The sequence below is a fragment of the Ochotona curzoniae genome, unplaced genomic scaffold (assembly GCF_017591425.1).
Source record: "Ochotona curzoniae isolate NIBS_2020 unplaced genomic scaffold, NIBS_Ocur_1.0 contig_4792, whole genome shotgun sequence".
In the NCBI taxonomy this organism is placed as follows: Eukaryota; Metazoa; Chordata; class Mammalia; order Lagomorpha; family Ochotonidae; genus Ochotona; species Ochotona curzoniae.
In genome coordinates, this window is record NW_024466389.1 from 82,466 (window position 1) to 108,796 (window position 26,331).

A 26,331-nucleotide genomic window follows, 5' to 3' on the forward strand; every position below is an offset into this window, starting at 1 on the left:
GTAAAAGGAAACAGCTTTTCCTAAGACCTCTCCAAGGTTGTTGCCTACAGATGAAGCAGCCAGGACTCAGGGTCAGCTCCCCGTGAGCCTCCTCTGCAGGGCTCCTGGGCCCTTGGTCTGTTGCACCAGGGGGAAGGCCTACCCAGGACCCTCAGTCTTCCTCCGAGAGCTGCAGTTCCTCCAGCTCATCTTCGGGCCCCTGGGCCAGCAGCCGCAGCTCCCCAGGGGCCAGCCCCGCCTCCACATCTGGGCCTCCATCTGCAGGGAGAACCGGCAGCATTAATCCTGCTGTATCGGGAAGTCAGTCTCCGAGGTTCCCCATCACTAATTAATCACGGCACTAATTAATTTATCCCTGCTGCTGCAAACACAGCAGCTGGCCTGGCCTCCCCTGGGAGGGCTGTGGGCTTGCCCTGTGTCTGCCCCTCCCAGCCGAGAGCAACTCACCCTCTGAGCTGCTCCCATCCTGGTCCTCGTCCTCCAAGCTGCCCTCTTCCTCGTCCTGCACAGCTCTCAGGGACACAGGTGACCCTGGGGACCAAAGACCGCATCCACGTGTGACTGACCACCCCAGAGCCAAAGGCAAAGTGAGGCAGAGGGGAGCAGGACAGCCTGGCACACCTGCTGCCCCACCTGTGTCTGCCAAGTCCTTCACATCCTCGTCATCGCTGTCCAGGTCAAAGAGCTCCTTGAATTCCACTCTGTCCTGCTCCTTCGTGTCCCCCACCTTGCGCCGTTTGATCTCGGGGAAGTTGAGCTCTTCCAGCTGCAGACAAGACCAGGGGAGCAGGCTGGAGGCAGGGCAGAGGCCCAGCCCAAACCTCAGTCCTGAACCAAGCAACATGGCAGAGTGGCCTGAGGTGGTCAGGCCCCAGAGCCTGCAGGGACCCCAGCCTTTCCCCAGCTGCCTGACCCTTCCCCAGTCTCAGGCCAGCTGAGGCCCCGCCAGGGAGGCCCTCCATACCCGCTCCTTGCCACTGATCTCCAGCTGGATCTCGCGGTCCCTCAGCTTGCGCCAGTGGCTATAGTACCTGCTGAGCGGGGTCCCCTCGTCCTGCATCTGCTTCTCCCAGGTATCCTGGGGCAGGGTGGGTCAGAGTCAGGCCCCAGCCATCCTTCAGGTAGCACCACCTCCCAGAGCCCAAGCCTGGCTCCCTACTGACCACTGCCTGGGAGCTGGACACGCCGAAGGGGACACCCTGGCGCCGGCCGCGGATGTGCTCCGCGTTCTCCTGCAGTTTCTCCAGCAGCTGACGCACCTGCCGGCAGTAATTGGCCACCTTACACTCCCGGAGGAAGGACTTGAGCTGCAGGAAGGAGGGAGAAGCTCAGCCATGGCCCAGGGTGCCCACTGGAGCCATGCCGGGTCAAGTCCAGCTGCTCCACTTGGATCCTGCCTCCTGCTAATGTGCCTAGGAAAGCAGCAAAGGACGGTACAAGTCCTTGGGCCCCTGCCACACTCACAGGGGGCTCCTGGCTTTGGCCTAGACCATCCCTGGCCATCACCACCACTCGGGAAGTTAACCAGGGGACAGATCTGTCCATCTTGTCATGGTGTCATTCTGCCTTTCAGATAAATAAAAAATATGTCTTCACATGAAGAAAGACTGGTCCAGGGCCCATGCAACATGCTGAGGGCCACAAGGAAACACAGGTCCCTGTTTCAAAGCCCAAGTACACGTGTGTGTCGGGGAGGGGGCACATGCAGTAGAGCCAGCCAAAGCTCCCAGAGCCTGCCCCTCCTTCCCACTAACTAGCATGGGGTACGTGGCTGTTGGGCAGCATAAACTGTTGCCCCGGGTGCTCACAGCCTGTGAGAGCCAGCTCCCTGCCTAGGTGCCAGAGAAAGCAGCAGAAGATGGCCCTGATTCTGGGACCTGCACCCACATAGGAGACTCAGGCTCCTGGCTTTGGTCTGGCCCAGCCCTGGCATTTCAGCCATTAAGGGAGTGAACAAGTAGATGGAAAGTCTTTCCAAAGCCCCACCTCAGCTTTTCAAATGAATTTAAAAAAAAAAAAAAAGATTCCAGGAGAGGCATGTAGTTAGAAGACTAGCAAGCCAAAGCCAACACTGGGGTCAGGGCAGCTCGCTCCATCCCAACCACCCCCAACGTCAGACTACCACTGATCTGACCCTAGAAGGTCCTGGAATCCAGGCTGGTGCTCTGAGCTCCTCCAGGCCACCTCATCGACCACTGCCTAGACTGCAGCTTCAGAGCGGGGCCTAGGCTGGCCACGCCATGCTGCTGCTGACCCATGTGGCTGGGATAGTCACCCGAGCTCTCCAGGGTAGGACAGCACGTACACATGCACATACCTGTAGGACTGCGGGCAGTGCCAGCTCTGGGAAGGCAATGCTGTGGGCGTGGCCTTGCAGGTGCTCCAAGGTGAGGTCACACAGCTGCTCCACCAGGCCGTCCTAGAGTGAGCAGGGGGACACTCAGGGTGACAAGTCCCAGGTCAGAAGATGAGCTTCATTTTGTCAGGGAGGACATGACCAAAAGGCCAACAATTTCTCACGAGCCATGACCACGCTAAGGGCAAGTAGCGGGCTACAACTGGAATCTCGGGGCTTCAACTGCAGCAGCCATGAAGCAGCCTTACCCGGTACGCCTTCTCCTGCAGGTTCACGCTGGACAACTTCAGGATCACGGAAAAGTTGATGGGCTTGGAGCTCATCCGGCCTGGCTTCTTATTGAAGTCCACCTGCTGGAAAACCTGCCAGGGAGATTGCTATGTCAGCCTCGGCTGCGTGCAGAGCCTCCATCAATCCGGCCCTAGCCACATGCTGAGCCTCAGCCCTGACTGTGTGCAGGGCCTGGATCAGCCCCAACCATGCACTTGCTGAGCCTCCGTCAGCCCTGGGAGCTGAGCCTCAGACCTCTTACCTGCCAGTAGGCCAACATAGCCCCAGCCCTGTAGCGTCAGGCTGCAATAAGACACAGAACCTGGGCAGGGGCAGGACTGACAGCATCGCTGCCAACTCCAGCCACCATCTCTGGGGCAAGGCCTGTGTCCTGGGTGCTGAGGCACAGCTTCAGTGAGCCAGGGCCATCAGGACGAGAGCTACCCACACCACAGGAGGGAAGGAGGGGCAAGGGAGATGGGAGTATGGGAGGACAGAGCCCTAGCCTGTTCTGGGCCTCTGGGCGAAGGCTGGATGGGGCCTGCACTTGCCTGAGCAGGATACAGGCACGTGCACAGGACACATACCCCGGGCCTGGCTGTGGGTCCAGCCCTCCTGTCCAGTCTTGGACACACACCCATATGGCCCTGTAAGGCCAGAGCACACATCCCCAGGTGGGCGCTGCCACAGCCTAGACACAATCATGTCCAGAGTGACAGTGGGGATAGCCAGCTCACCTCGAGGATGAAGGGCAGCACAGGAATGAAGGTGCCCGTGCTCTCTGACAGCAGTGTGAGGGCACGAACACAGTGCATGCGCAGGGGATAGAAGCGAGCAGTGGGTACCAGCCTGGGCATGGAACATGGAGTCAGCAGGAGTCTGCTCAGATCTGCCCACCAGTGGAGCCTCCTTGGACCTCTGCCCAAACTGAGGCCACCCCACCCCACAGATCTCCCCACCCTCAACACACAGTTCTGAGGACCCACTTCCCTGCCTCTTCCCCACCCAAGATGCAGCAGGAATACCCTTTAGAAGGACATGGACGCCCCCTCCTGGCCACAGACACACACAGCCAGCCCTAAGACAGGGCCCTAGGTGGCTGAGCCGGGTTTGCAGGGTGCCAACATCTTCGCACATGATGCGGGACCCTTGGCCCTTCTTCAGGGGCGGCCAAGACACATACTAGAGTCCTAGATGGCCAGAAGCCCCTGGGCCAGGCCTCCTGCCTCAGGACAGAACTCACTTGATGCAACCGATGATGATCTGGGCAAGGGGGTAGACCAAGGGCTGGAGGGCGTCACGGGAACCTTCGCTGCTAAGCACACGGCACCACAGGTAGAGGCAGTGCACGTACTGCCAGTTGTACACAGACTGATACGTCTCCTGCACCGAGGAACAGCGCCCACCTCAGCCACAGGTCAGCCCCAAGGGCCCCGGGAAGGCCCTACCTCTGCCCCTCATGCTGGGACTCCCCACCCTGCAGTGGCAGGACCGTGCCCACCACCCACATGATCCCATGGGCAAATGCTGACCCCCACCAGGCCCTGTGCGGGGAGAGGCCAGCCACACCTTCTTGCGTGTGGTCATGGCACTGCGCAGATGAATGGCAAGTTGGCGGACATAGAGGAAGGCGAGCTGGTAGGCGAGGCTGGGGTCCAGGGCCAGCAGCTCCGTCAGGGTGCGCTGCATGAAGGTGATGAGGGGCAGGCTGCCCGGGGAGGTGAACCTGCAGTTCCTCACATACATGATGTACATTTGCTGCCAAGACACCAGCCAGCACCGGGCGTTCCTAGAGCTGCTCCCTGCAACAGGGAGCACTGCCCAGCAACAGCCATGTGCCCCTGCCATCCACATACACATGGCCAACACATGTGCTCCCCTCCAGCCCCCTGGCTTGGCCCCAGCGGTACCTAACAGGTCTCTATCCCCCTCCATGTCCCACGACACCCCCTGCTGAGGGAAGCCATGCAGCCGAAAGATGGAGGATGGTCCTGGAGGCCCAGGGTCTCCACCCCAACCCTCTCCAAGAGGAGCCATGGTCCCACGGTTCTGCTTAGAGCCTGTCCATGGGACCCCACCACAAACCACACAGCCTGTGGAGGCAGCAGGCCCAGCCCAGACCCTGATATAGGACACAGACGCAGGGCCACCCGCTCACCTTGAGGACAGGGCTCAGGAAGGCGTCCTTCTTGTGTCGGCAAAGCCGGAGAAGGACAAGGAAGGCCAGCACTCGCAGGGATTCCTCACCCGTACTCCACAGGACCACCATCCTCTATGGAGGGCGGGAGGTCAGGAACACCCCCAAGCAGCCACAGCCCCCCAGATGTCTCAGCAACACCAGCAGCTGGCTCAGCCAGAGACACCAAGACAGTGAGGAAGCTGGCCTGGCAACGAGTGCCTCCTCAAAGCTCCTGCATGGCAGGGGGAGCCAGAGAGAAGACAGAGGGGTGCCCCAAGTCGCTCCCCACCTTGAGCAGCATGCGGCACTGTTTCGGGAAGGTGAGGAAGTAGGGCACCAGGCTGCTGATGTGCCGGAGGACAGCCGCTGACACTGTTGCTTCTGCCAGGCAGGTCACCAGCTAGGAGGCAGAGAGGGATAGTGAAGCAGGACTGTGCCAGGCCAGGAATGGCAGCCACAGCCCACCCCTGCACCCTGGCACCTGCACCACGGAGCTCAGGTAGGCCTTCACGTCCACACGTAGCTTCCCCCAGAGTGGGCTGCTCGATGGTGGCAGAGCCCTGCAGAAGACACAGCCTGAGGCACACCCGCCTGGGCACTCCGCAGGACACAGGGCCTCACAGCGACACCGCTGCCCTCACACATGTGTCATGTGGGGCTGCTAGGCAGGGCTCTGAGCAGAAACTGACCACACTGTGCAGTCAAGCCCAGTCCCTCCAACAGGAGGGAGCCCAGGCTGCCTCCTCCAGATGAGGGTGCCCTCGCCAACCTCACTAGTCGGGCGCTGCATTTCTGCAGTTGGCACCCAAGGACTGGACCTTGAGCCTAACCCCACAAACCCACTGCCATAAGCTGAGCTTGGCATCACCTGAACCCCAACCCCAATCTCTGTAGTTGTGACTGCTGAGCAGCCCATGTGCAACAGGCACCCACCAAAATCTGCCAAAACGTGGGGGACAGAGCAGAGGTCCCAGCTGCCCCCTAGGAGATTCCTGCCAGAAGGCAGTGTGCCTCTCAACCCCACCAGTCCACTAGTCGCAGGCTGCTTCTGTCCACTCAGCTGTCGCTGAGTGACAAGGACATACCTGTTGACTGCCCTACAGTCCCTGGCTGTGCCATTCTCCACCCCCACCTCCTCTCCTAGGGATGAGCTGCACTCCAGCCAAGGACACCCGAGCCAAGCGAGCGTGGGCCACACCCTCCGGGGGACTTGGGGACGAGAACCCAGAGGCAGGACAGAGGACGGAGCCCTTGCCGACCTGCCCAGGCCCCAACCACACCACAGCACTCCTTTCCTCTCACCTGCTTCTATCCTTGGCTGCCCTCCCAAACAGCAGCTTCTGGAGACAGCCAAAGAGGTCTCGGATGCAGAAGGTGACCAAGGCATTGAACACTGCAATGAAAGTGACCACAGGTCTCTCCTGGGGACAGCGTGACAGCGACTGAGTGCCCACACACACCTGGCCTCAGCATCCAGCCCCACTTACCAGCACTGTCTGTGACCTGGAACCTGCTGCCCTCAACTCCTTCCTGGTCTCCCTGAGTGGTAGCCACTGCTGCCCGGAAGGCCTGCACCACTTCCCGAAACAGCTTTGGAGACAGGCGTTGCTAAGGCAAGAAATGGAGAATGTCAGGCCTGCACCCAACAGAGACAGCAGCCCAGACACCCCACTCACACGCTCAGGTGCCCAGCGGGGTTAGGGAGAGCTACTGGGCTGTGCGCTGGGTCACAAGTTCTAGGCCGCACGGAAAGCGGCAGGGGCCTGACCCAACATGTGGACTCTGGCCATCTCCTCCCGTCCCTGCAGAAACCAGGGCGGGAACATGTCCCCAGAAGGCTCACGGGCTGGAAACTCAAGCTTCAAAGGCATGCATGATGATTGGTGGGACCTTCCAGGGTAACAGAGCGGGGCCCAGGCAGCACCCCACAAGGCGTCACCCAGTGCTCAGGTGGCCGTCACCCAGATATACTGTCTCTGTCACAGTATGGCAACAGAAACAGACTAAGGGTGAGGTGGAGCCCACCAACAGACCAGGGAACCCCAACCTGGCCTCACTGGACACGTGTGAGCAGAGTGGAGCCCACCAACAGACCAGGGAACCCCTACCTGGCCTCACTGGACACGTGTGAGCAGAGTGGAGCTGACCGCACCCCCCCACACACACTGCTTCTTACCTTGGCTGCCTGCTTCCATCTCTCAACCAGAGCGAGGGACACTGCAGTGGTCCCGTCCTTCCTCCCCCTCAGGTCTCTGGAGGCCCCTGCCCCATCTTCTTCCTCCTCGGTGCTCCCCTCCTGGCTGGCTTCCTGGGCACACAGCAAAGGGCCAGACTGGGGTTGGACAGAGGCCACGATGCCCACCTGTCCCCACCCTGTGCCAGGCAGCCTAGGCCTCACCTCCAGCCGCTCTGGCAGGGAGTGCAGCTGCTCGCCCTCATCCTCGGAGCTATCCGAGGCACTGAAGTCCAGCAAGCTCCGGTCATTGTCTTGCAGGAACCTATAGAACTCGGGGTCCTTGTCCTTCAGGCGACCCAGCTGCTCCTTGTGCTCGGAGGCCCGACCTGGGCGCCGGCTGTCAAGGCGGGGTCAGTGGGTCAGCTGGGACCACCACCAACAGCTAGGCCATGCACCTCATGTCCCCAGGGGTCACCCCAGCTAAGTCACCTCAAATCCCACACACACCTAACATCACCCCAACCAGCAGCACCAGCCCCACGCTGACCCCAGCCCCTCTACCTCCTGCCTGCTCTGACCCCACTCGCTGCTCTGTGTCTCTGCTCCCTCCCAGCTGGTCACCTCCAGCTACCCAAGGACACTCCGGCCTCCTCCCAGCAATAGAGCTGAAGTTGCACAGAGGCTCGGCTACCTCGGCCGGCAGTCCAATACCGATGCTGCTTCCCACCCAGCTCCCATGCCAGCAGGCAGCTCAGTGCTGGCCCTGTGGCCACAGGCAGACCCAGGAAGCTAGAGGGAACCAGTCCAGGGACCAGCCCTGACAGAGCGATCATGGTGCTCACCTAGCCCTGTGTGCTGCCCGTGCCTTGTTCTCGGGAACGGCTTCGGGCTCCGACTCGGACTCCGCATCAAAGCCAGACGTGAGGAACTCATCCACTGTCAGCTCGGCCAGACGCCTGTGGACCCAGCCAGTCACTGGCCTACACTGCCACAAGCAGCACCAGGGGAAACGGGGAGAAGGAGGGGAGCACCGAGGGCACAGGGAGAGAGATGGGAGCACTGGGGGTACGGGGAGGAGGGGAGCACGGGGGGGGGGGCACGGGGAGGAGGGGAGCAACGCGGGCACGGGGAGCGGGATGGGAGGAGCACTGGGGGTACAGGAAGGAGAGGAGCACAGGGGGTACGGGGAGGAGGGGAGCACCGGGGGCATGGGGAGGAGGAGGGGAGCCCGGAGGGACCACGGGGAGGAGGGGAGCACCGGGGGCATGGGGTGCGGGAGCAGAGCACCGGAGGCACAGGGAGCGGCGGGAGAGGAGTGTGGGGCGAGAGGAGCAGGAGGGGAGCACTGGTAGCACCGGGAAGCGGTGTGCGGCGGGAGGAGAGTGTGGGGTGAGGGGAGCACGAGGAGCACTCAGGGCACGGGGAGCGGGCGGGGAGTATCGAGGGCATGGGGAGCACCGGGGAGCCGCGCCGCGGACTCAGGGGAACCGGGAGCCGTCACCACTCACCGCTTCCGGCTGCGCGCCGCCGCCATAACACCGGCTTGCAGCGTGCGCCCCACGTCCGGTCCCAGAAGGCCGTGCGCCTAGCGCACTTCCTTCAGAGCAGCCACACCCTGGCCACGCCCCGGCCACGCCCCCGGACGGCTCTACGTTTCCTGGCCGGCGGCGTCAGTGCCCCGCGGCGCGGGAGGGCGCGTTCCAGTCACCGCCACCCCACTCGTGTTCCGACGGCCTCTCGCGGTTACGTGTACCTCCCCATGTCCCTCCACAGCAGTGCAAGCGTGGCGGGCTGTGGGGACGCCGTACCTGGGGCAAAGCAAAAAACGGTACCGCGGAAGCTCCTATGCAAAGAGCATCCCCAAATCAACAGAAAGCTGTGGCCGCAGAGCCGAGCAGAGGGAGGGTTTGTCAGGGAGGCGGGAGATCCCTGTGGGCCAAGCTCGGCGGCAGAGAGCCTGCCCCCTCTCCTCCAGCCCTCGTCGCAGGGGACAGCTTCAGGAAGGGCCTCCACAGCTGGGGCTAAGGTGCCTTCCAGGGCAAGTGCCCAGGCGGCGCAGCGCAGTGCCTGAAACAGGTGCGCGTGGCCTGGGGCATGGGGACGACAGGGCCATGGGGACAGGCCTTCGGTATGGGACACAGTCTGGGGCGCAGGAGCATGGCCTGGGGTGCAAGGACAGGCCCAGCAGAACACAGCCTGGGGTGCAGGGACAGGCCCAGCAGCCATCGCCTCAGATGAGGGACAGGCCCAGCAGAACACAGCCTGGGGTACAGGGACAGGCCCAGCAGAACACAACCTGGGGTGCAGGCACAGGCCCAGCAGAACACAGCCTGGGGTGCAGGGACAGGCCCAGCGGCCATCGCCTCAGATGAGGGACAGACCCAGCAGCAGCTGGCCTGGGGTGCAGGGACAGGACCAGCGGCGCGCGGGCGCGCGGGCGGCCGGCCTGGGGCGGGGCGGGCGGCGCCGAGAAACAGCGGCGGCGAGCGAGCCGGGACGCGCAGGGGCCGCCGCCGCCGCGCTGCCCTGGGGCCGGGCTGCCTGTGCTCCGCTGTGCGCTCGTCCAGGTTCTCCGCGGGTCCGGCGGCCGCGCCCATGCAGCCGCGCAGCGAGCGCCCGGCGGGCAGGACCCAGAGCCCCGAGCACGGCAGCCCGGGGCCCGCTCCCGAGGTGCCGCCGCCGCCGCCTCCGCCGCCGCCGCCGGTGTGAGTAGGGGTCGTGGCCGCCGGCTGAGCGCGGCTCGAGAGCGGGGGCAGTCCGGGGCTGCAGCCCTGCAGCGGGGCCTGCATCCCAGGGTCCTGGCCGGGACGCCGGGCTGCTGTGGCTGGGTTGGCGGGGGGCGATCCTGTGCATCCCTGCGGATGCTGACCGGATGCTGACCCGGCCAGGCAGGGTCCTGCGCTCTTGGAGGACCCTGAGCCTGGCCGCTGGGGGGTCCTGTACTCCGGGACAGCTCTGACCCGGGCTGGGGCGGTCTTGTGCGTCTCTGAGCACCCTGACCCTGGCAGGGTGGGCAGGGGGTCCTGTGAGTTCCCGGAGGGCCCTGACCCGGGCGGAGGGGGGAGTCCTGCGCGCCCTAGTGGATGCTGACCCGCCCGGTCCGCAGCTCCCGGCAGGCCCGGCCCGCAGCGCCCATGGAGCCCGCGCTGCCGCTGCTGAGCCGCGAGGGCCAGAGCGTGGCGCACAATGCCAAGCGCCACTACCACGACGCCTTCGTGGCCATGAGCCGCATGCGGCAGCGCGGGCTGCTGTGCGACATCGTCCTGCACGCTGCCGCCAAGGAGATCCGCGCTCACAAAGTGGTGCTGGCCTCCTGCAGCCCCTACTTCCACGCCATGTTCACAAGCAAGTGCCCCCCCTGTCCCTGAGCCCCACACGCACACAGGGCTTAGAAGCCCCTGACCCCCAACACGAAAATCCCGAAAATCCCGTCCCCACAGATGAGATGAGTGAGAGCCGCCAGACACACGTGACCCTGCACGACATCGACCCCCAGGCCCTGGACCAGCTGGTGCAGTTTGCCTACACAGCCGAGATTGTGGTGGGCGAGGGCAACGTACAGGTGAGGGTCTGACCCATACCTGCCCCCAACCCTAGCTGAAGTGAGCTGAGGGACCAAGCCCTGCCCTAGGAGAGGACGCACACCTGCCCTCAGCTGAAGGACCAAGGCCTGCCCTAGGAGAGGACGCACACCTGCCCTCAGCTGAAGGACCAAGGCCTGCCCTAGGAGAGGACGCACACCTGCCCTCAGCTGAAGGACCAAGGCCTGCCCTAGGAGAGGACGCACACCTGCCCTCAGCTGAAGGACCAAGCCCTGACCTAGGAGAGGACCCACACCTGCCCTCAGCTGAAGGACCAAGCCCTGCCCTAGGAGAGGACCCACACCTGCCCCTTAGGGCCTCGCACTACAGCCCTGCCCTGTCCCACCTGTACACAGACCTTGCTCCCAGCTGCCAGTCTCCTGCAGCTGAACGGGGTCCGGGATGCCTGCTGCAAGTTCCTGCTGAGCCAGCTGGACCCTTCCAACTGCCTGGGTATCCGTGGCTTCGCTGACACCCATGCATGTGGCGACTTGCTTAAGGCAGCCCACAGGTACGTGCTACAGCACTTCGTGGACGTCGCCAAGACCGAGGAGTTCATGCTGCTGCCGTTGAAGCAGGTAACTCCCAGCTCTGACCCACCTGTTCCCTTCCCAGCTGCACGGGCCATGTCCTGGTCATCCTCGCCGTGCCCAGTCGTCCCTGCCTGACCCCCATCCTGTTCCCCTGTGGGAGCCCAACCCCTCTTCCAGCCGGCCTCTCCGAGGTTCCTCCAGTCTCTGCTCACCCCGACCCCAGGTGCTGGAGCTGGTGTCCAGCGACAGCCTGAACGTGCCCTCAGAGGAAGAGGTGTACCGGGCAGTGCTGAGCTGGGTCAAGCACGATGTGGATGCTCGGCGGCAGCACGTGCCCAGGGTGAGGGACCTGGTTCCCGGGGTGTCTCTGGGACGGCAGACACTGAGGCCCTTCCCACTTGGGGACCCTGCATGGGAGTGCCCTTGCCTGTGTTGCTGGGGGTGTAGCTGTGCATCTGAACCCTGGATCCAGGCTCTCTCTCTGAAGGGCCTCCTGACCTGGGCCCCCTCCCCGCTCCCAGCTGATGAAGTGTGTACGGCTGCCCCTGCTGAGCCGGGACTTCCTGCTGGGCCACGTGGATGCTGAGGGCCTGGTGCGGCACCATCCAGACTGCAAGGACCTTCTGATTGAGGCCCTCAAGTTCCACCTGCTGCCGGAGCAGAGGGGTGTCCTGGGCTCCAGCCGCACACGGCCCCGCCGCTGTGAGGGGGCGGGGCCTGTGCTCTTTGCTGTGGGTAAGCCGCTGGCTCTGCCCACACCCACCTGGGGCCCCACCTCCCTCCAAGTGTCTCCCGTCACCTCCCCTTCCCCAGGTGGTGGGAGCCTGTTTGCTATCCATGGAGACTGTGAAGCCTATGACACACGCACTGACCGTTGGCACGTGGTAGCCTCAATGTCCACTCGCCGGGCCCGGGTTGGCGTGGCTGCCGTTGGGAACCGGCTGTACGCCGTGGGCGGGTAAGTGTAAAGACCAGTTTGGATCGGGGCTCCATGTGCACCTACTCGGCCTTGACCGGCAGTGGAACCCCCCTCAGCTACGATGGGACCTCCGACCTGGCGACGGTGGAGTCTTACGACCCTGTGACCAACACGTGGCAGCCCGAGGTGTCAATGGGCACGAGGCGCAGCTGCCTAGGTGTGGCCACCCTGCATGGGCTCCTGTATGCAGCCGGCGGCTACGACGGGGCATCTTGCCTCAACAGGTAGTGGACGAGTGGGCCCAGCGCCCCCAGGCTGGTCACCACAGCCAGAGGTGAGGCCGCATCTAGCCAGGGACAGGAGGGACTCCAAGCCCTGCCTACCCCAGGCCTAGGGGACAGGCCCTGAACTGTGCTTGCCCCACACCTGGGCTGCACAGAGCTAGCCCCACTGTCCCTCCCCTTTGCGGTCCTCCCCACCAGCCAGAGGCTGGACATGGGACACCATCTCCTGGCTGTATTTCAGTGACCAGTAGCCTGTGCCAACTGGTGGCTTCTGCCCATCCACTCTGGTGGGGGTCAGGCTGAGATGCTGCAGATGCCTTGCCCAGGATGAGCGCGGCCGGCTGGAGGGCAGGTGCCCCTGCCGAGCCAGGGTCAATGTGGTCTGCTGCCCACAGCGCCGAGCGCTACGACCCCCTGACGGGAGCCTGGACATCCATTGCCGCCATGAGCACCCGGAGGCGCTACGTGCGTGTGGCCACACTTGGTGGGTGTTCGCCCCCCAGGGTGGCGTCCATGCCTGTCCCTGGCCCGGCCCCCAGCCCAGCAGGAACACGTCTTTGGCTTCCTGCAGATGGAACCCTCTATGCCGTTGGCGGCTATGACAGCTCATCACACCTGGCCACTGTGGAGAAGTATGAGCCCCAGGTGCATAGTGCACCCCTGCCTGCTGCCCCCAGGGCCCCTAAAGGCCCCCTGCCCTGCACTGCAGTCCCCCTCCCCAAGTATAGACACCTTTGGCGGGGGGAGGGGGAGGGGTCTGGCTTCAGCCTACCCTATGCCTGCCAGGTGAACGCGTGGACCCCTGTGGCCTCCATGTTGAGTAGACGCAGCTCAGCGGGGGTGGCCGTCCTAGAGGGCGCCCTGTATGTGGCCGGCGGCAATGACGGCACAAGCTGCCTCAACTCAGTCGAGCGCTTCAGCCCCAAGGCCGGAGCCTGGGAGAGTGTGGCACCCATGAACATCCGCAGGTGGGGCCAGGGGAGGGATTGTTTAGGATTGGTGGGGGCCGCCTGCCGCACCAGCCTGGGCTCACCCAGCTCCCTGCCTGCCACAGGAGCACGCATGACCTGGTGGCCATGGACGGCTGGCTGTACGCGGTGGGCGGTAATGATGGCAGCTCTAGCCTCAACTCCGTGGAGAAGTACAACCCCCGTGCCAATAAGTGGGTGGCAGCATCCTGCATGTTCACCCGGCGTAGCAGCGTGGGCGTGGCTGTGCTGGAGTTGCTCAGCTTCCCACCCCCGTCCTCCCCCACGCCAGCCGTGTCATCCACCAGTCTCTGACCCCACGGCTGCATGGACACCTCCCACGTGCCTTAGCCCCAGGAGCGGCCCCGGCTCCCACCCCTCAGTCCCCAGGGGACCAGGGACGCCCTGCGCTATCTGTCCATGTCTCTGTGTGTGTGTATTTATTTATTGATTTATTTATTGGTTATTGAATGGTTTATTCATTGGTGGGAGTGCCACTCTTCAGCCACCACCTTGTTTATTTGCAAGGCGTTACCATCCTGTGGGTCTGTTGACCCAGCTGTCCTGGGGGGCAGTTCTTGCCCCCTCCCCCAGCCAAGAATTTCTGCCTGGGGGCATAGGGCCCGTGGCTGTGAGTGGACACCAGCTTGGCCCACCCTGCCTGGGGCACCCTGCCCTCACTCTGTCCTATATCTGCACTCAGAATCCCTCACAGCAATATGAGCCAGCTGGACAATAAATGTGTTTCTGGGCTCTCTGGGCTGAGACTGAGTGTCCCTCCCTGACTCTCTTCCTTTCGGGCCTGGGTGGTCACTTCCTTTCAGGCCTGAGTGGAGCCCCTAAAATGAGGTTTTGGGGGCCCTGGGCCACCACCTTGGGCTTGGGGTGCAGCTGCACGTGCACGCCAGTATGCCCCTCACTGGGATTGTCCTGAGCACCCAGGAGGAACCCCCCCCGACACACACACGCACACACAGGAACTGTCCTGTCATGGCTACCCAGAAGGACCCCCCACACACACTGGGACCGTCCTGTCCTGGGCACCCAGGAGGACCCCACACATACACTGGGACAATCCTGTGGCCTCCTTCATGGACCTGGATATTGACCTGGAGTGGGGGTTGGCATGGGTAGAATTTGGCTCCCCTTTGCTAGTGCAGGGAGTTCTGCTGCAGCAGCAGGAAGAGCACCCTGCCCCCTCCCCCCAAGTCACTGGTGACTCAGACCAGCTGGGTTCATGGGGAAACAGGATGTGGGGTGGGAGTGCCAGGAGGGGCTCCAGAGCCCCAGCATCCCCAGCCTGAACTGAGGCTGGATGCTGAGAGGAGGAATCACCTCTGGCCTGCTGCTGCCCGATGTGGGCCAGCCAGACCTGAGGGACTCGGACCAGAGCCAAACCCACCCAGAAGGGCTCCTCCCAGGCCTGGCCCACAGGTAGGAACAGGCAGGCTGGAGCTCCGCCCCCCAGGACAAGGCGGGGACTGGCGGCCGGGACAGAGACCCAAACCCGTCGCCCTGCTTGGCCCCTGCTGGTTGCTGCCACCCATGGGGAACAGCCAGTGTGTCCCTCAGGCCCCCAGGAGGCTCCGGGCGTCCTTCTCCAGAAAGTCATCACTGAAGGGCAGCAGGTGAGCGGGGCTCTGCCGCTGTTGGGGTCTTAGTCAGTCAGTGCTGGATCGGGATGCCAGGTTCTTCCGTCAGGCTGTCAGCCCTTGCTTGTATCTAGGGAGGACAGTGCGAGGAGGCTGGCCGGCCCCAGCAGGGACTCCGCTGCAGACAAGCTCTTCCACTACGTCCCTGGACCGGTGAGCGCTTGTGAGCTCAAAGACTGGGCTCCTTGGCAGGTGGGGACAGCAGGGCCAGGGTCCCCTATCCCTTTAAGACAGCAGGGCCAGGGAACCCCAGTTTGTGGGGACCACAGCACTGTGCTCTCACCTGGCTGGGTGCCAGCCTAAGGGGCTGAGCGTACTTAGGGTCTAGAGCAAGGGAAGGGAGGAGACGCAGCCCCGCCCTGGGAGCTGGTCTGACAGCCGAAAGTCTGAGTGAAACTGGGGCGGGACTGAGTCAGTGGGAGCTGGCGGCAGGGGCGGGTCATGGGCGGGTCCTCTGGGGCAGCCTCACCTTTGCTGTTCTGTTGCCTACCCCATGCTTCCCAGTTCTGAGGGGCTGGAAGAGGATCCTGGGCCATACATGCCCGGTGGGCTAGCTCTGGGCAGCGTCTGGGTTTCCCAGATTGGAGACACCTATGGCAGCCCAGAACCTAGCCCCAGGTAACAGTACTTCCCATGGCTGTAACCCAGGCCCCAGCCACACTGTCATGCCCAAGGGAGTCCCAGGCTCCCCATTGGCCCCCCAATCCAGCCATGACAACCAGAGAGGGGTTCTGGGAGGTAGTGTCAGGGTGGGGTTGAGCCTCGGGCAGCCAAAGCCAGTTCTTGGCCAGAGCTTGACTCCACTGGGTGGGCAGCATAGCCCATTTTTACTGGCTCCTGATTGCCACAAGGGCCATCCTGGGTGTGGGTACATAGGGCCCATCCACAGGCAGGGAGGCTGTGGTCTGTCCACATTCTTGCTCATGGGCAGCTTAGCCTGAGAAGGGCCCTGCCAACACCCCAAGGGCACATGACCTCTGCACAGCAAGTCCCTCAGCTTGTGGGCCCTGTTCTAGGGACAGGGCAAGGAGAGGTAAAGAGCCCCACACCCCCTGATGTCAGCATCACCATCGCTGTAGCTCTTCTGTGACTGGCAACAAGTCGCCAACAACAGGAGGCGCAGGGGAGCCTGCTATGGGGAAGGGGCTGCAGCAGGGGAGAGCTGAGGAGACTCCCCTGGTGTGAGGGGCTCAGGGTGATGCCAAGATCTTAGCTCCTGCTGAGGTGTCAGGATGCAGGCTGGGCACCAGGGTTGGCCCAGGGCATGTAGGGGGCAGGTGCCAAGGGATGTCACTGACATCCAGCCCAGTCTGGCTTTTCCACTTGTGTCATGTGTGGCCAGAATGTTGGCCTCTTGCAGCATTGCTCACCTCTGAGCTACGTTAGGTCTGGGCCCTCAAGATCTGGTTCATGAAGACTAGGAAGGGGGGCGGGTCTGGCTATACAGATGGGTTCTCGGGCTCCTGCTGGTGCCGCAGGACGATGCCTATATGTTCATGGCTGTGTCCTTCAGTCGGGCTGGTGGCCCCAGTCAGGCCTCATTCCCTGAGCTCTGCTGCCCACAGGACATCCCTGGCCTACAGAATCAAGACACAAACCTAGAGCAGCCATTCCTGAGCATTTACAAGAGGGCCCGGCGCAGGGTGCCTGTGAAGGATCTGGGCAAGGTTGTATACTACGCCAAGGTCCGACTGCGCTTCCTGCATAGCCAGGTAAGGCCAAGGTCAAGGTCAGCTTGGCTACGGAGGACCCAGGGTCAGCTCAGCCAGGTGGGGCCAAGGTCAGCTTGGCTGCAGGGTCCTAGGGTCAGCTTGGCTGCAGGGGCCAGGGTGCTTCCTGGAGTCCCCCTCACATTGCCCCCTGCTCCCCCTCCAGGACGTCAGTGACTGCTTCCTGGAGCTGTTTCCCTCCCACCTGTACTTCCAGGCCCACGGAGCTGAAGGGCTTACATTCCAGGTGAGGGGAATGGCAGAAGGTGGGTTGTCTCTGACCTCAGAACCGCTGCAGCCCCCTCTCCTGTATCCTGACAGGGGATGCTACCACTGGCCGAGCTGAGCGTCCGCCGGCTGGAGGGGTCACAAGATTATGCATTCCAGATCACAGGTGTGTGGCCCTGGGAGGCCTCCCTGACCCATCGCTAGGGGCCAGCAGAGCCTCACAGAGGGGCCAGCCCCACACCGTGCCTACTCCGTCCCCGCAGGCCCCTGCCCACCCCCTCCTGGTGCTCTGCCCCCTTCCCACAGGCCCCTTGCCTGCACCCCTCCTGGTGCTCTGCCCAAGTGAGGCAGAGCTGGGCCACTGGCTCTACCACCTGGAGAAGCAGATGGCCCTAGTAGGGGGGCTGCGACGCTGCCACTCGGCGCCTCCACAGGTCAGTGCCTGGAACCCTGCACCTGTGGCCCAGCTTCCCCAGCCGGCCTGCCCTGGGCCAGATCCTCACCAGGGCCCTGAACCCACAGTCCACCCTCCTCTACCTAGGGCCCCCCCAGGGACGAGCTCCCCTGGACGCTGCATCGCCATCTGGCCCAACTGTGGACAGCACCAGGACGCGAGTCAGCAGGCAACCCCATCTGTGCCTCCCGGGTGAAGCTGCAGCATCTGCCCTCACAGGTGAATATGGAGATGGGAAGGGTGTGGGGTGTCCCAGCACCCTCAGTCCCAGCAGCTCACTAGCCCTCCCACAACAGGAGCAGTGGGACCGACTCCTGGTGCTGTACTCAGCTTCCTTGGCCATCTTCTCGGAGGAACCTGATGGGCTTTGTTTTAAGGTGGACCCGCCCAGGGAGGCACCTTGTATATGGGGGTGGGAGGGGCGGCAGTGCAGGAGGAACCTGTATTTCGGGGCCTGTTGGGACAGAGTACACAGGCCCTGCCTGCCTGGCCCCACTGCTCTGGTCACTCTGGTCTTACTTCTGGTTGGAGAGGATGCCCCACTCCGAATGGTCCCTATGCCGTGAACTTGATTACCTCACAGGGCAGTGGCATGAGGGTGGGAGCTGTGCCCAGAGGTCCCTAGCAGGTGCTTGCTGCATGTGTGTCTGAAATATGTCTTCCAGACCCCTGAGAGGCGTGTGTGTGTGTGCATATGAGCATGTGTGCAAGTATGTCCTCTGGCTTGCACTCAGTCACTGAAAGATACACACAGGGGCTCCCTGGGACCACCCCCCACAGTCTCAGATAGCCTGAGGGGCTCCTCAGCACCCTGACTCCACTGGTAGCTAAGGCTCCACCATGATGGATAGATGGGGCCAGGCTGACCTCACTCAGCCTCCATGCCAGGCTCGAAGGGGTCTGGCTAGAGGCCCTGCCCTCACTGAGAGTCCCCACAGGGGGAACTCCCTCTCAGCGCCATCCACATCAACCTGGAGGAAAAGGAAAAACAGATCCGCTCCTTCCTGATTGAAGGTGGGTTAGGCTGCAGACCCTGGGCCTGCTTGGGATACTGAGGACAAAGGTGGGAGAGAGGAGCCTGGGGTGGGGCACAGTTGGGAGAGAGGAACCCAGAGGTGGGGACAAGAGGGAGAGAGGAGCCTGAGGGCACAAGTGGGAGAGATGGACCGGGGGATGGGACAGAAGGGAAAGAGGAGGTTGTGGGGGGCACAGGTGGGAGAGAGGAACCCAGAGGTGGGGACAGGAGGGAGAGAGGAGTCTCTGGCCTGGCTCTACTGGGTGCCCTGCAGGACCCCTACCTGCCATGTTTGGCCTCATTTGCTACGCAGGCCCCCTCATCAACACCATCCGGGTGCTGTGTGCCAGCTATGAGGACTACAGCCACTGGTTACTCTGTCTGCGTGCAGCCTCTCGCAGGGATGGGGCCCCCATGCTACCAGGTCCTGAGAGCTGCCTAATGCCTATACAGGTAAGAAGTCTGCAGGGACTCTTGGGCAGATGTTAAGCCAGGGGCAGACATGGTCCCCAGCATGGGAAGGTAGGGAGGAGTCCAGCCTTCAGACCATCCCCTGGTTGCTCAATAATGGGCTCAGGCTCCTTGCTGAGGGAACTGAGTCCTCCAGGCTCCTGAAGACCAGCGGCTGTCCAGTCAAGGCTGTCCTCCCAACCTGCAGGAAGTAGCCTGGAGGCTACAAGGCAAGGGAGGGGCCTGGGTCTCCCCCTCTCTAAGCATCTTGTATGGGGAGGGGCTCACAGAACTTTCTGGGAATTTCTCCAGAACCAGGACCACCCTGACTATGGCAGCCTGGGCCGGCAGAAAGCAGAGCTAAGACGCCGAGATAGTGGCCGCTTACCCAGAGCACAAACCTGGGCACAGCGACCTGGCCCAGCCATACCACCACCCCTGCACCTGGACCTGACCAAGGTAAGCCCCTCACTGTGCTGCCTGGGGCCTGGCCTCACCCACTCATTGCCCTACCCAGTCTTTGCCTCAGCCCAGGAGCCAGCTCAGGCACTCTACCCTGCCCTCTTCCCGTAGGTGAGCTGCCTAGGCCTGGAGGGCAGCCCAGAGGCCCCTGACAGCTCCCTGGAGCCACCCCACTCCCCACTCTACGCCGACCCCTACACACCGCCTGCCACCTCCCACCGCAAGATCACCGATGTCCAGGGCCTGGACGAGGTTAGGGCCCTGCTGGATGTACCCATAGCCTGAGGCTGAGAGGGCTAAAGCTTGACACCTGGGCCCAAGCCTGCTCCTCAGCCCAGGGTGTCCAAAGCCAGGGATCTGCTCAGGGCCAGGTGGATGAGGGTCCCTGTGTCGGACCTTGACTCACCCATCTTTTGGGGCAGTTCCTCAGTGCCGTGCGGAGCTCGCCTGGACCAGAGCCCACCAGCCCCCTCCCCACCATGCCTGTGTCTATACCTGTCTGCACCCCTGCTTCTGGAACCGCCGGCCCCCATTTGGGTGCACACAAGGCCGCCCCTCAGCCCAGAGCTCCTCAGAGGCCCCGAGGTTCCACCAAAGGTCGGAGGCCACGGCCCTCAGCATCGCCTCAGCTGGTGAGTCATAGCTGCACCCTGGTTTACAGAAGTTGAGGGGGCAGAGGTCAGGGGAGCTGCACACATTCAGGGGCAGAGATTAGGGGGTCTCAGACCTGGGGGAGCAGAGGTCAGGGTGGGGCTCCAGACCCTGGAAGGATGGAAGGCAGCAGAGCCTGCCAAGACAGAGAAAGGAAGGGTGCAGTGATGGGCCAGGCCCCTTCACTGTCATGGGGTTCATCCCAGGGCCCCCTTCCCCCTCATGGAGCTCCTCCCAGAGACTTAGACTTACACTTGGGCTTTGAATCCAGGTGTCATCTTCCAGGGAAGGCCCACCCAGCCCCCCACCGCCTCCCCCAGGTGAGTGAGGGTCCTGCCAAGGGGTGGGCCCCTGGCATTGCTACCCCAACTGCTACAGGTCTGCCCCCCTAGATGGCTGTTTCCCTGGGGGGCACAAGGGCCCCAGCTACGAAGATGTCTGGGACAAGACTCCACCTGCCTCTCACCGGAAGTGGCCCCAGCAGCTGGCCCAGCCTGAAGCAGAGGGCAGCCTCCCCCAGTGGATCTGAGGCCCCTGGCACCTCAAGGGGCAGTCTGCAGCCTTGACTCTGAAGTTAGAGACTGGCCCTGGCAGGGTGGGGGTCTCCAGACCCTGAGTTGGGCTCTGCTCAGCCCTAGCAGCCTCTTGGGGCTGGAAGAAGGCCGTCTTCTGGAGGGATGTCTGGTGATCAGAACTCAAGGATAGCAGGGAGGCGCTCTTGGCCCTGCCCCAGTGTGCCCAGGGGAGGGCCAGGGGCTGAACTGGGGCTGCAGCTGGGCTAGGGGCTGCAGCATGGGGTGGAGGAGGATACAGAAAGTCAGATAAGGGGTTGGCGGGGCCAGGCCATATGAGGTGCAGGCGTGTGAGTTTAGAGGTCAGAGGCCAGCAAGGCAGGACCTGAGGAGCTCAGCCCAGTATTCCCTGAGAATGTGGTTAGCGGTTAGCGTGGCTCAGACTCCGACACCATAAACCAGGAAGAAAGAGATTTATTGTCTCTATGTCCCCCCTCCTGCAGCCAGGACCCCCACCACCCTAGGTCTCTGACCACCCCTGCAGCTGGGGCTCCCACAGAGGTCTGTGACCCACCCCACCCCCAGAAACCAGGGCTCCCACCATCCTAGGTCTCTGACTATACCCTAGCTCCCATTACCAGGACCCTCACCACCCTAGATCTCTGTCTTCCTCCCAGCCTGTCCTTCTATCCCTAAGGTTCCCAACCCCATCCAGCTTGCAGGCATTTTTGCTGTGCCCTGAGCCTTGCCCCCCTTGTCCTGGGACCTGTCTCCGTCCAATGACCCCTCACCTGCTCGTGTCTGGGGCTGCAGTCCAGCGTCCTTGGGTGCTGACAGTGGGGGAGCCTCTGAGGCCCACAGTATGTAGGCAGAGTCTTAGAAGGGTTCCCTACCAGCTGGGAGGACCTGACACCCTAACCCCAACCTGCCAGTCCCCAAGGACCAGCTGCTCTGTGTGGCTGAAGATGGAGCCAGAGGCAGCTACACGCCACCCCAATTACTAATGTTGAATCTCTTCAACATGACACTCCTGAATCCCTGGTCTCACCTCTGAGCCCTGAGTCCCACATCTGAACCCCCAATCCCACTGCTGAACCCCTGTTCCACATCTGAACCGCCATTCCTGCCTCTGAACCTCCAGTTCTACCTCTGAATTCCTGGTTCCATGTCAATCCCCATTCTCACCTCTGAACCCCATCCTAGGCCTGGACTCCCCAGTTTCACCTCTGAACCCCCAGTCCCACTAGAATCCCTGGGTTGCTCCCTCCATCCCACCATCTCTCCAGGTCCCAGGGCTGGCCCTCAGGGGTGTCTAAGAGAGCAGCCTCCAGGTCACTGGCTGTGTAGAAGATGGGGTCAACAAGGATGGGGACAACCACTTGTCCTTGGCGCCTGTGGTCATCTTGTTCCCCGTCTTCCTGGGATGGGACTGGATCCTAGGAGCTGGGGTGTTGGCTGGGGCTGGGGCTACGGCTGCGGCCAGGGTTGGGGCTGGGACTGGGGCTGGTAAGCCGCTGCCCCACCTGTCGACGGAAGTAGCGGATGGCAGAGACTGTGCCGAGGTTGGCCAGCAAGACTGCAAGAGAAGCACAGGTTAAGTGCCGGCCCGAAGCATTCCTGCCCTGGTCAGTGCATACTCCCTCATGGAGAGAGGTCAACAGGGCAGGAGCAGTGGTCAAGGGATTGGCAGAGGCTGAGAAACATGCCCCGCACTGTGCCCCCCCCACCAGGGCATAGGACCCGTAGACCCAGCTCCCTCTACCCCCAGGGCCCTCAAACCTGTCTTCCAGGCATCTGGGGTCTGCAGATCAGATGTCCTCACGGCCCATGTGGCAAATGCTACAAACACCAGGCACAGGTCCTTCTGGCTGACAGTGAAGGAGGGCAGGGAGCCCTGGAGCTCCCCTGGTGAGAGAAGCAACTTTGCAAGTCAGCTGCCCCAACAAACACATGTTCCCCTGAACATGTCTGCCCCGATGGTCATGTGCTCCCCTAAACACATCTGCCCCAACATGTATTCCCCTGAACACATCTGTCCTGAGTCACATGTCCTAGCTGGGTCACTCAGACACTGAGGTGCTGGGCAGTTTGGGGGTTGCCTCTATTGGTAGTCTGTGGATAGCTCATGGTGGAAGACCAGCTGTCCTGTTACCATTCAGGGAGGGCAGGAGCTTCCCCAAAGACCCACCCACAGACATAAACTCAGGGTCTTACCAGGCACCCCCTGTGGTCCCCCTGGTCAGCACTCACCTGCCCGCCTGATCACCAGGCTTAGCTGCTCTGCTGGATCGGAGCTGGCCTTGAGGAGGCTCCCAGGCCCTGCTTGCCAGGGGGCCAGCCTGGTGGGCTCCAAGTTGTCCATCTGGAGGAGACTAGGGGTTCCCGGCACCTCCCCGAATGTGTCGTCTCCAAAAAAGTGTTCATAGGCCTCAGGGATGGCCAAAGGCACGGGGCTGCTGAGGGGCAAGGCTGGTGCAGGCTTCGGTCTCTGCGGCTGGCAGTCCCGGAAGAAGAACTCACACATGTCTGGCCACTGGTTGGCCACTTCCCCTTCCTCGTCCCCCTCACTCCCCTCCTCGATGGTGTCACAGAAGAAGAACTCATAGGCCTCCGGGAGTGTCACCGCGAAGCCTACCCTGGACCCTGAGCCTGCCAAAGACGAGGGGGCAGGGGGTGGAAGATGCTTAAGGATCCGAGGCTGGGGCAGCCGTGGTCCCACTGCTACAGCATCCCAGGCACCCGAGCCCCTGCAGGCCGCTGGCGGGGTTCTGGGTGGCGAGAGGGGACCTACAGCCCCTTCAGCCTCTGGCCTAGCCATGGAGAACCTCACTTTTTTCTTCCTAGGGCCTTGAGCTGGGCCTGAGAATGGGTCCTCAGTGCCAGGTCTGACAGCCTCTGCCAAGAGAAGCCCACCCCCAGACACAGTCATCCCCGCCCCATCCTTATCCAGCCTGGCCTGTGAGGCACAGACACCCACACATGGCTCTGCCCCATAAGTGGAGGGAGAAAGAGCCGTGGGCAGCACAGCCACCAAACCAGGTGCAGGTGGAACCCCCTCTGACTTGACCACTGGGTGAACTTCAGGCAGATATATGGGCAATGGAGGCCTGGATGTGGGTGTGGATCTAACCATATCGGGTGGAAGCCTGGACACAGAGGTGGACACAGCCGTGTCAGGCAGAGGCATGGATACAGCCGTGTCGGGCGGAGCCCTGGACGCAGCGGTGTCAGACAGAGGCGTGGACGCAGGGGTGGACATAGCCGTGTCAGGCAGAGGCCTGGACGCAGCCATGTCAGAAGGAGGCCTGGACGCAGGGGTGGATGCAGCCGTGTCAGGCGGAGGCCTGGACACAGAGGTGGACACAGCCGTGTCAGGCAGAGGCATGGATACAGCCGTGTTGGGCGGAACCCTGGACGCAGCGGTGTCAGACAGAGGCCTGGACGCAGGGGTGGACACAGCCGTGTCAGGCGGAGGCGTGGACGCAGGGGTGGACACAGCCGTGTCAGGGAGGGGCCTGGACGCAGCCATGTCAGAAGGAGGCGTGGACGCAGGGGTGGATGCAGCCGTGTCAGACTGAGCCATGGACACAGCCATGTTGGGTAAAACCCTGGACACAGGGGTGGATACAGCCGTGTCAGGAAGAGGCGTGGACACAGCCATGTCAGACAGAGCCCTGGACGCAGGGGTGGACACAGCTGTGTCAGGAAGAGGCGTGGACACAGCCATGTCAGACAGAGCCCTGGACGCAGGGGTGGACACAGCCGTGTCAGGCTGAGCCATGGACACAGCCATGTCGGGTAAAGCCCTGGACACAGGGGTGGATACAGCTGTGTCAGACAGAGGCCTGGATGCAGAGGTGGACACAGCCGTGTCAGGCAGAGCCCTGGATGCAGGGGTGGACACAGCTGTGTCAGGTGGAGCCCTGGACTCAGGAGTGGATTCACCCGTGTCCAGAGGAGGCCTGGATGCAGCAGTGGATGCAGCCATGTCAGACGGAGCCCTGGACACAGGGATGGACGCAGCTGTGTCAGGCGGAGGCTTGTCTCTGAAGGGTGTTCTCAGTGGGTCCGCAGGTCCCTCAGGTCCAGGACCAGGTGTGGACGGCTCCATATCCAGCCCCTGGCTGAAGCTGGACTCAGGAGTTCCTCTGGAACCCGTCCCCAGTTTATCCTGCCCAGCTCCTGCTGTCAGCTTTGCCTTTGCAGCCTCAAGTCCCTTGCCCTTGGACCTGGCCAGGCCAAGGCCTTCTTCTGGGCTGACTTCAGTGAGGGGCGGGGTGCTTGGCTGAGTGAGACTAGGGCCCAGACTAGGCCCGGCCCCCTTCCCAGCTGTGGAGCGCTTCTTCTTTCGGTTAGGACTGTCCGGGGGTCTCCGCAAGGCAGTACTGCGGCCAGCAGGCTCAGGGCTCCTTGGGGCCCTCCCGGCGGGGCTCCTTGGGGCCTCCCCAGTGGGGCTGGGGGCTGGGCCCTGCAGGAGTCTCTGCATCTTGCTGCCGGATGCCGGCCCTGGGAAGGATGGGCACTGCCCTGGAGGACTGGCACCGGAGTCAGGGGGTGACCTAGCTTCCAACTGTTCAGACGTGCAGGGCGTCTGCTGACCAGCCCCCCAGGCCAGGCCCAGATCGTACTGAGACCTGCTGACCAGCTGCCAGGCGGCCGCGTTGGCTCCCTCTTCACAGCCCTGCCAGCAGCTTCCCACTGCGGCCAGCTGCCCAGGGAGGAGGGGCAGGGGCCCCGGGGGACTGCCGCCCCTGCTGTCGGCTTGGTCAAGGTCACTGGACAAGAGCTCGTCTCCAGAGGCTAGACTGGCCTGCAAAAGGCCACACTCGTCGGCAACGGCTGAGAACTCAGCCCAGTCCTTGTCACTGAGCTGGACACTGTACTGGAAATTCTCCATCTCCATCAGCAGGGGCGCTGTGGGGGCTGCCCGGGGGGTGCCCATGCAGACGCCAGCCTGCCCACACCCAGACGGTCTTCAGCCGCCCCCTGCTCCATCTCCTACCTGGAAGTAGAGGAGGGCAGCAGGCACCTGTGCGTCCTTCAGGGCTCCCACGTCCCCAACCCCCACCCACCGCGCGGTCACTGGGTTCCACTCAGAGGACACCGTTTCCGGGCCTTTTCCCCTCCCTCCCTCCACTTTCCCTGTGAACACTGCAAGGGCTAGCACCTGAGGTTGGTGCCCTGTGTTGTGGTCAGCCCAGGCTCTCCCCAGCTGGCTGCAGCTGAATGAGGGTGTCATGCCCAGCAGGTGGCCAGCACTCAGTGACCTTCCAGCTGACCAGATGGCCCCTCAGTTCACTGAGGTCACGCTGGGTTCAGCAGGCACCAGTGTTTCCAGTACATAACAGGCCAGGATCCCTGCTGGGGTTGCCCACCCCCAGGAGGGCAGAGGTCACTCAGACTGTCCTGACTGCAGCATCTAGGAGCCCTGAGCATCACACTTTCCAGCCCCTGGGCATTCAGAGGCCTGGGAGCAAGGTCTGCTGCCCTTGAGTGCCCGGGGGCGACGAGGGGCTGAGGGTCCTACCTGTGTGTCCTGGTGACCGGCCGGGGCAGTGGAGCTGGACGTCTGAGGCTGTCCTAGGGCAGCTTGGTGCTGGCTCCACCCCCATGGCCAAAAATATCTCGTCCTTGTCACCAGGGATTCGTCAGGGTCAGGGTCCAGGCCACAAATAGATGGCATTTGGGGGCCTGCAGTATGTGAGGGACATCTTCCTGTGCAGGCCCAGGCTCGGTTGAGACCTTGGCCAGAGGACACTGACCAGGCACCCACAGCTTGGGGCCTGCTGTCCCCAGAGACCACTCCAGGAGTCCTTCCAGCCGAGGCCCACACCACCTCACCCCAGCCCCAGCTCCTGCTCAGCTCTGCAGACGGCTGCTGCCCTGGGCCTCGGGGAGGGGGCAGTTCTCGGTGTTGGCCACCCAGGCCTCT

At 62.9% G+C, this 26,331-nt stretch overlaps 4 protein-coding genes across 6 annotated transcripts; 2 read left to right on the forward strand and 2 right to left on the reverse strand.

The window, feature by feature from the left end:
• Nucleotide 1: 1 nt before the first annotated feature.
• Nucleotides 2–8,539, reverse strand: NOC2L (NOC2 like nucleolar associated transcriptional repressor). 3 transcript variants are annotated; one of them, XM_040987739.1, is made up of 19 exons: nucleotides 8,490–8,539; nucleotides 7,824–7,937; nucleotides 7,204–7,378; nucleotides 6,982–7,113; nucleotides 6,293–6,413; nucleotides 6,108–6,198; nucleotides 5,287–5,365; nucleotides 5,095–5,205; nucleotides 4,785–4,898; nucleotides 4,196–4,384; nucleotides 3,870–4,009; nucleotides 3,364–3,475; nucleotides 2,605–2,718; nucleotides 2,318–2,419; nucleotides 1,164–1,259; nucleotides 965–1,078; nucleotides 622–766; nucleotides 448–531; nucleotides 2–258 (listed from the first exon to the last, which is right to left on the reverse strand). In XM_040987739.1, exons 1-19 carry the CDS (start codon nucleotides 8,513–8,515, stop codon nucleotides 152–154), a joined length of 2,166 nt encoding a protein of 721 aa, XP_040843673.1. In that variant the 5' UTR covers nucleotides 8,516–8,539; the 3' UTR covers nucleotides 2–151. The 3 variants fall into 3 exon arrangements, with proteins under 3 accessions (XP_040843673.1, XP_040843672.1, XP_040843671.1); XM_040987738.1 differs by having other exon boundaries at nucleotides 634–766; nucleotides 1,164–1,307; XM_040987737.1 differs by having other exon boundaries at nucleotides 1,164–1,307.
• A 1,037-nt stretch (nucleotides 8,540–9,576) lies between these two features.
• Nucleotides 9,577–14,020, forward strand: KLHL17 (kelch like family member 17). Its single transcript, XM_040987740.1, has 12 exons — nucleotides 9,577–9,684; nucleotides 10,062–10,326; nucleotides 10,422–10,543; nucleotides 10,919–11,140; nucleotides 11,319–11,435; nucleotides 11,617–11,830; nucleotides 11,909–12,053; nucleotides 12,131–12,298; nucleotides 12,694–12,782; nucleotides 12,870–12,943; nucleotides 13,085–13,266; nucleotides 13,353–14,020. Exons 1-12 carry the CDS (start codon nucleotides 9,577–9,579, stop codon nucleotides 13,579–13,581), a joined length of 1,935 nt encoding a protein of 644 aa, XP_040843674.1. The 3' UTR covers nucleotides 13,582–14,020.
• A 510-nt stretch (nucleotides 14,021–14,530) lies between these two features.
• On the forward strand, nucleotides 14,531–20,763 carry PLEKHN1 (pleckstrin homology domain containing N1). The gene is made up of 15 exons (XM_040987576.1): nucleotides 14,531–14,894; nucleotides 14,993–15,071; nucleotides 16,484–16,630; nucleotides 16,794–16,874; nucleotides 16,949–17,021; nucleotides 17,162–17,289; nucleotides 17,397–17,528; nucleotides 17,606–17,686; nucleotides 18,248–18,323; nucleotides 18,638–18,784; nucleotides 18,947–19,233; nucleotides 19,348–19,488; nucleotides 19,659–19,868; nucleotides 20,159–20,207; nucleotides 20,280–20,763. Exons 1-15 carry the CDS (start codon nucleotides 14,812–14,814, stop codon nucleotides 20,414–20,416), a joined length of 1,851 nt encoding a protein of 616 aa, XP_040843510.1. The 5' UTR covers nucleotides 14,531–14,811; the 3' UTR covers nucleotides 20,417–20,763.
• Nucleotides 20,764–21,835: 1,072 nt separating this feature from the next.
• Nucleotides 21,836–25,296, reverse strand: PERM1 (PPARGC1 and ESRR induced regulator, muscle 1). Its single transcript, XM_040987577.1, has 5 exons — nucleotides 23,530–25,296; nucleotides 23,230–23,294; nucleotides 22,650–23,167; nucleotides 22,179–22,304; nucleotides 21,836–21,975 (listed from the first exon to the last, which is right to left on the reverse strand). The coding sequence occupies exons 1-5, from the start codon at nucleotides 25,294–25,296 to the stop codon at nucleotides 21,836–21,838; spliced, it is 2,616 nt and encodes an 871-aa protein (XP_040843511.1).
• Between the last annotated feature and the right edge of the window lie 1,035 nt (nucleotides 25,297–26,331).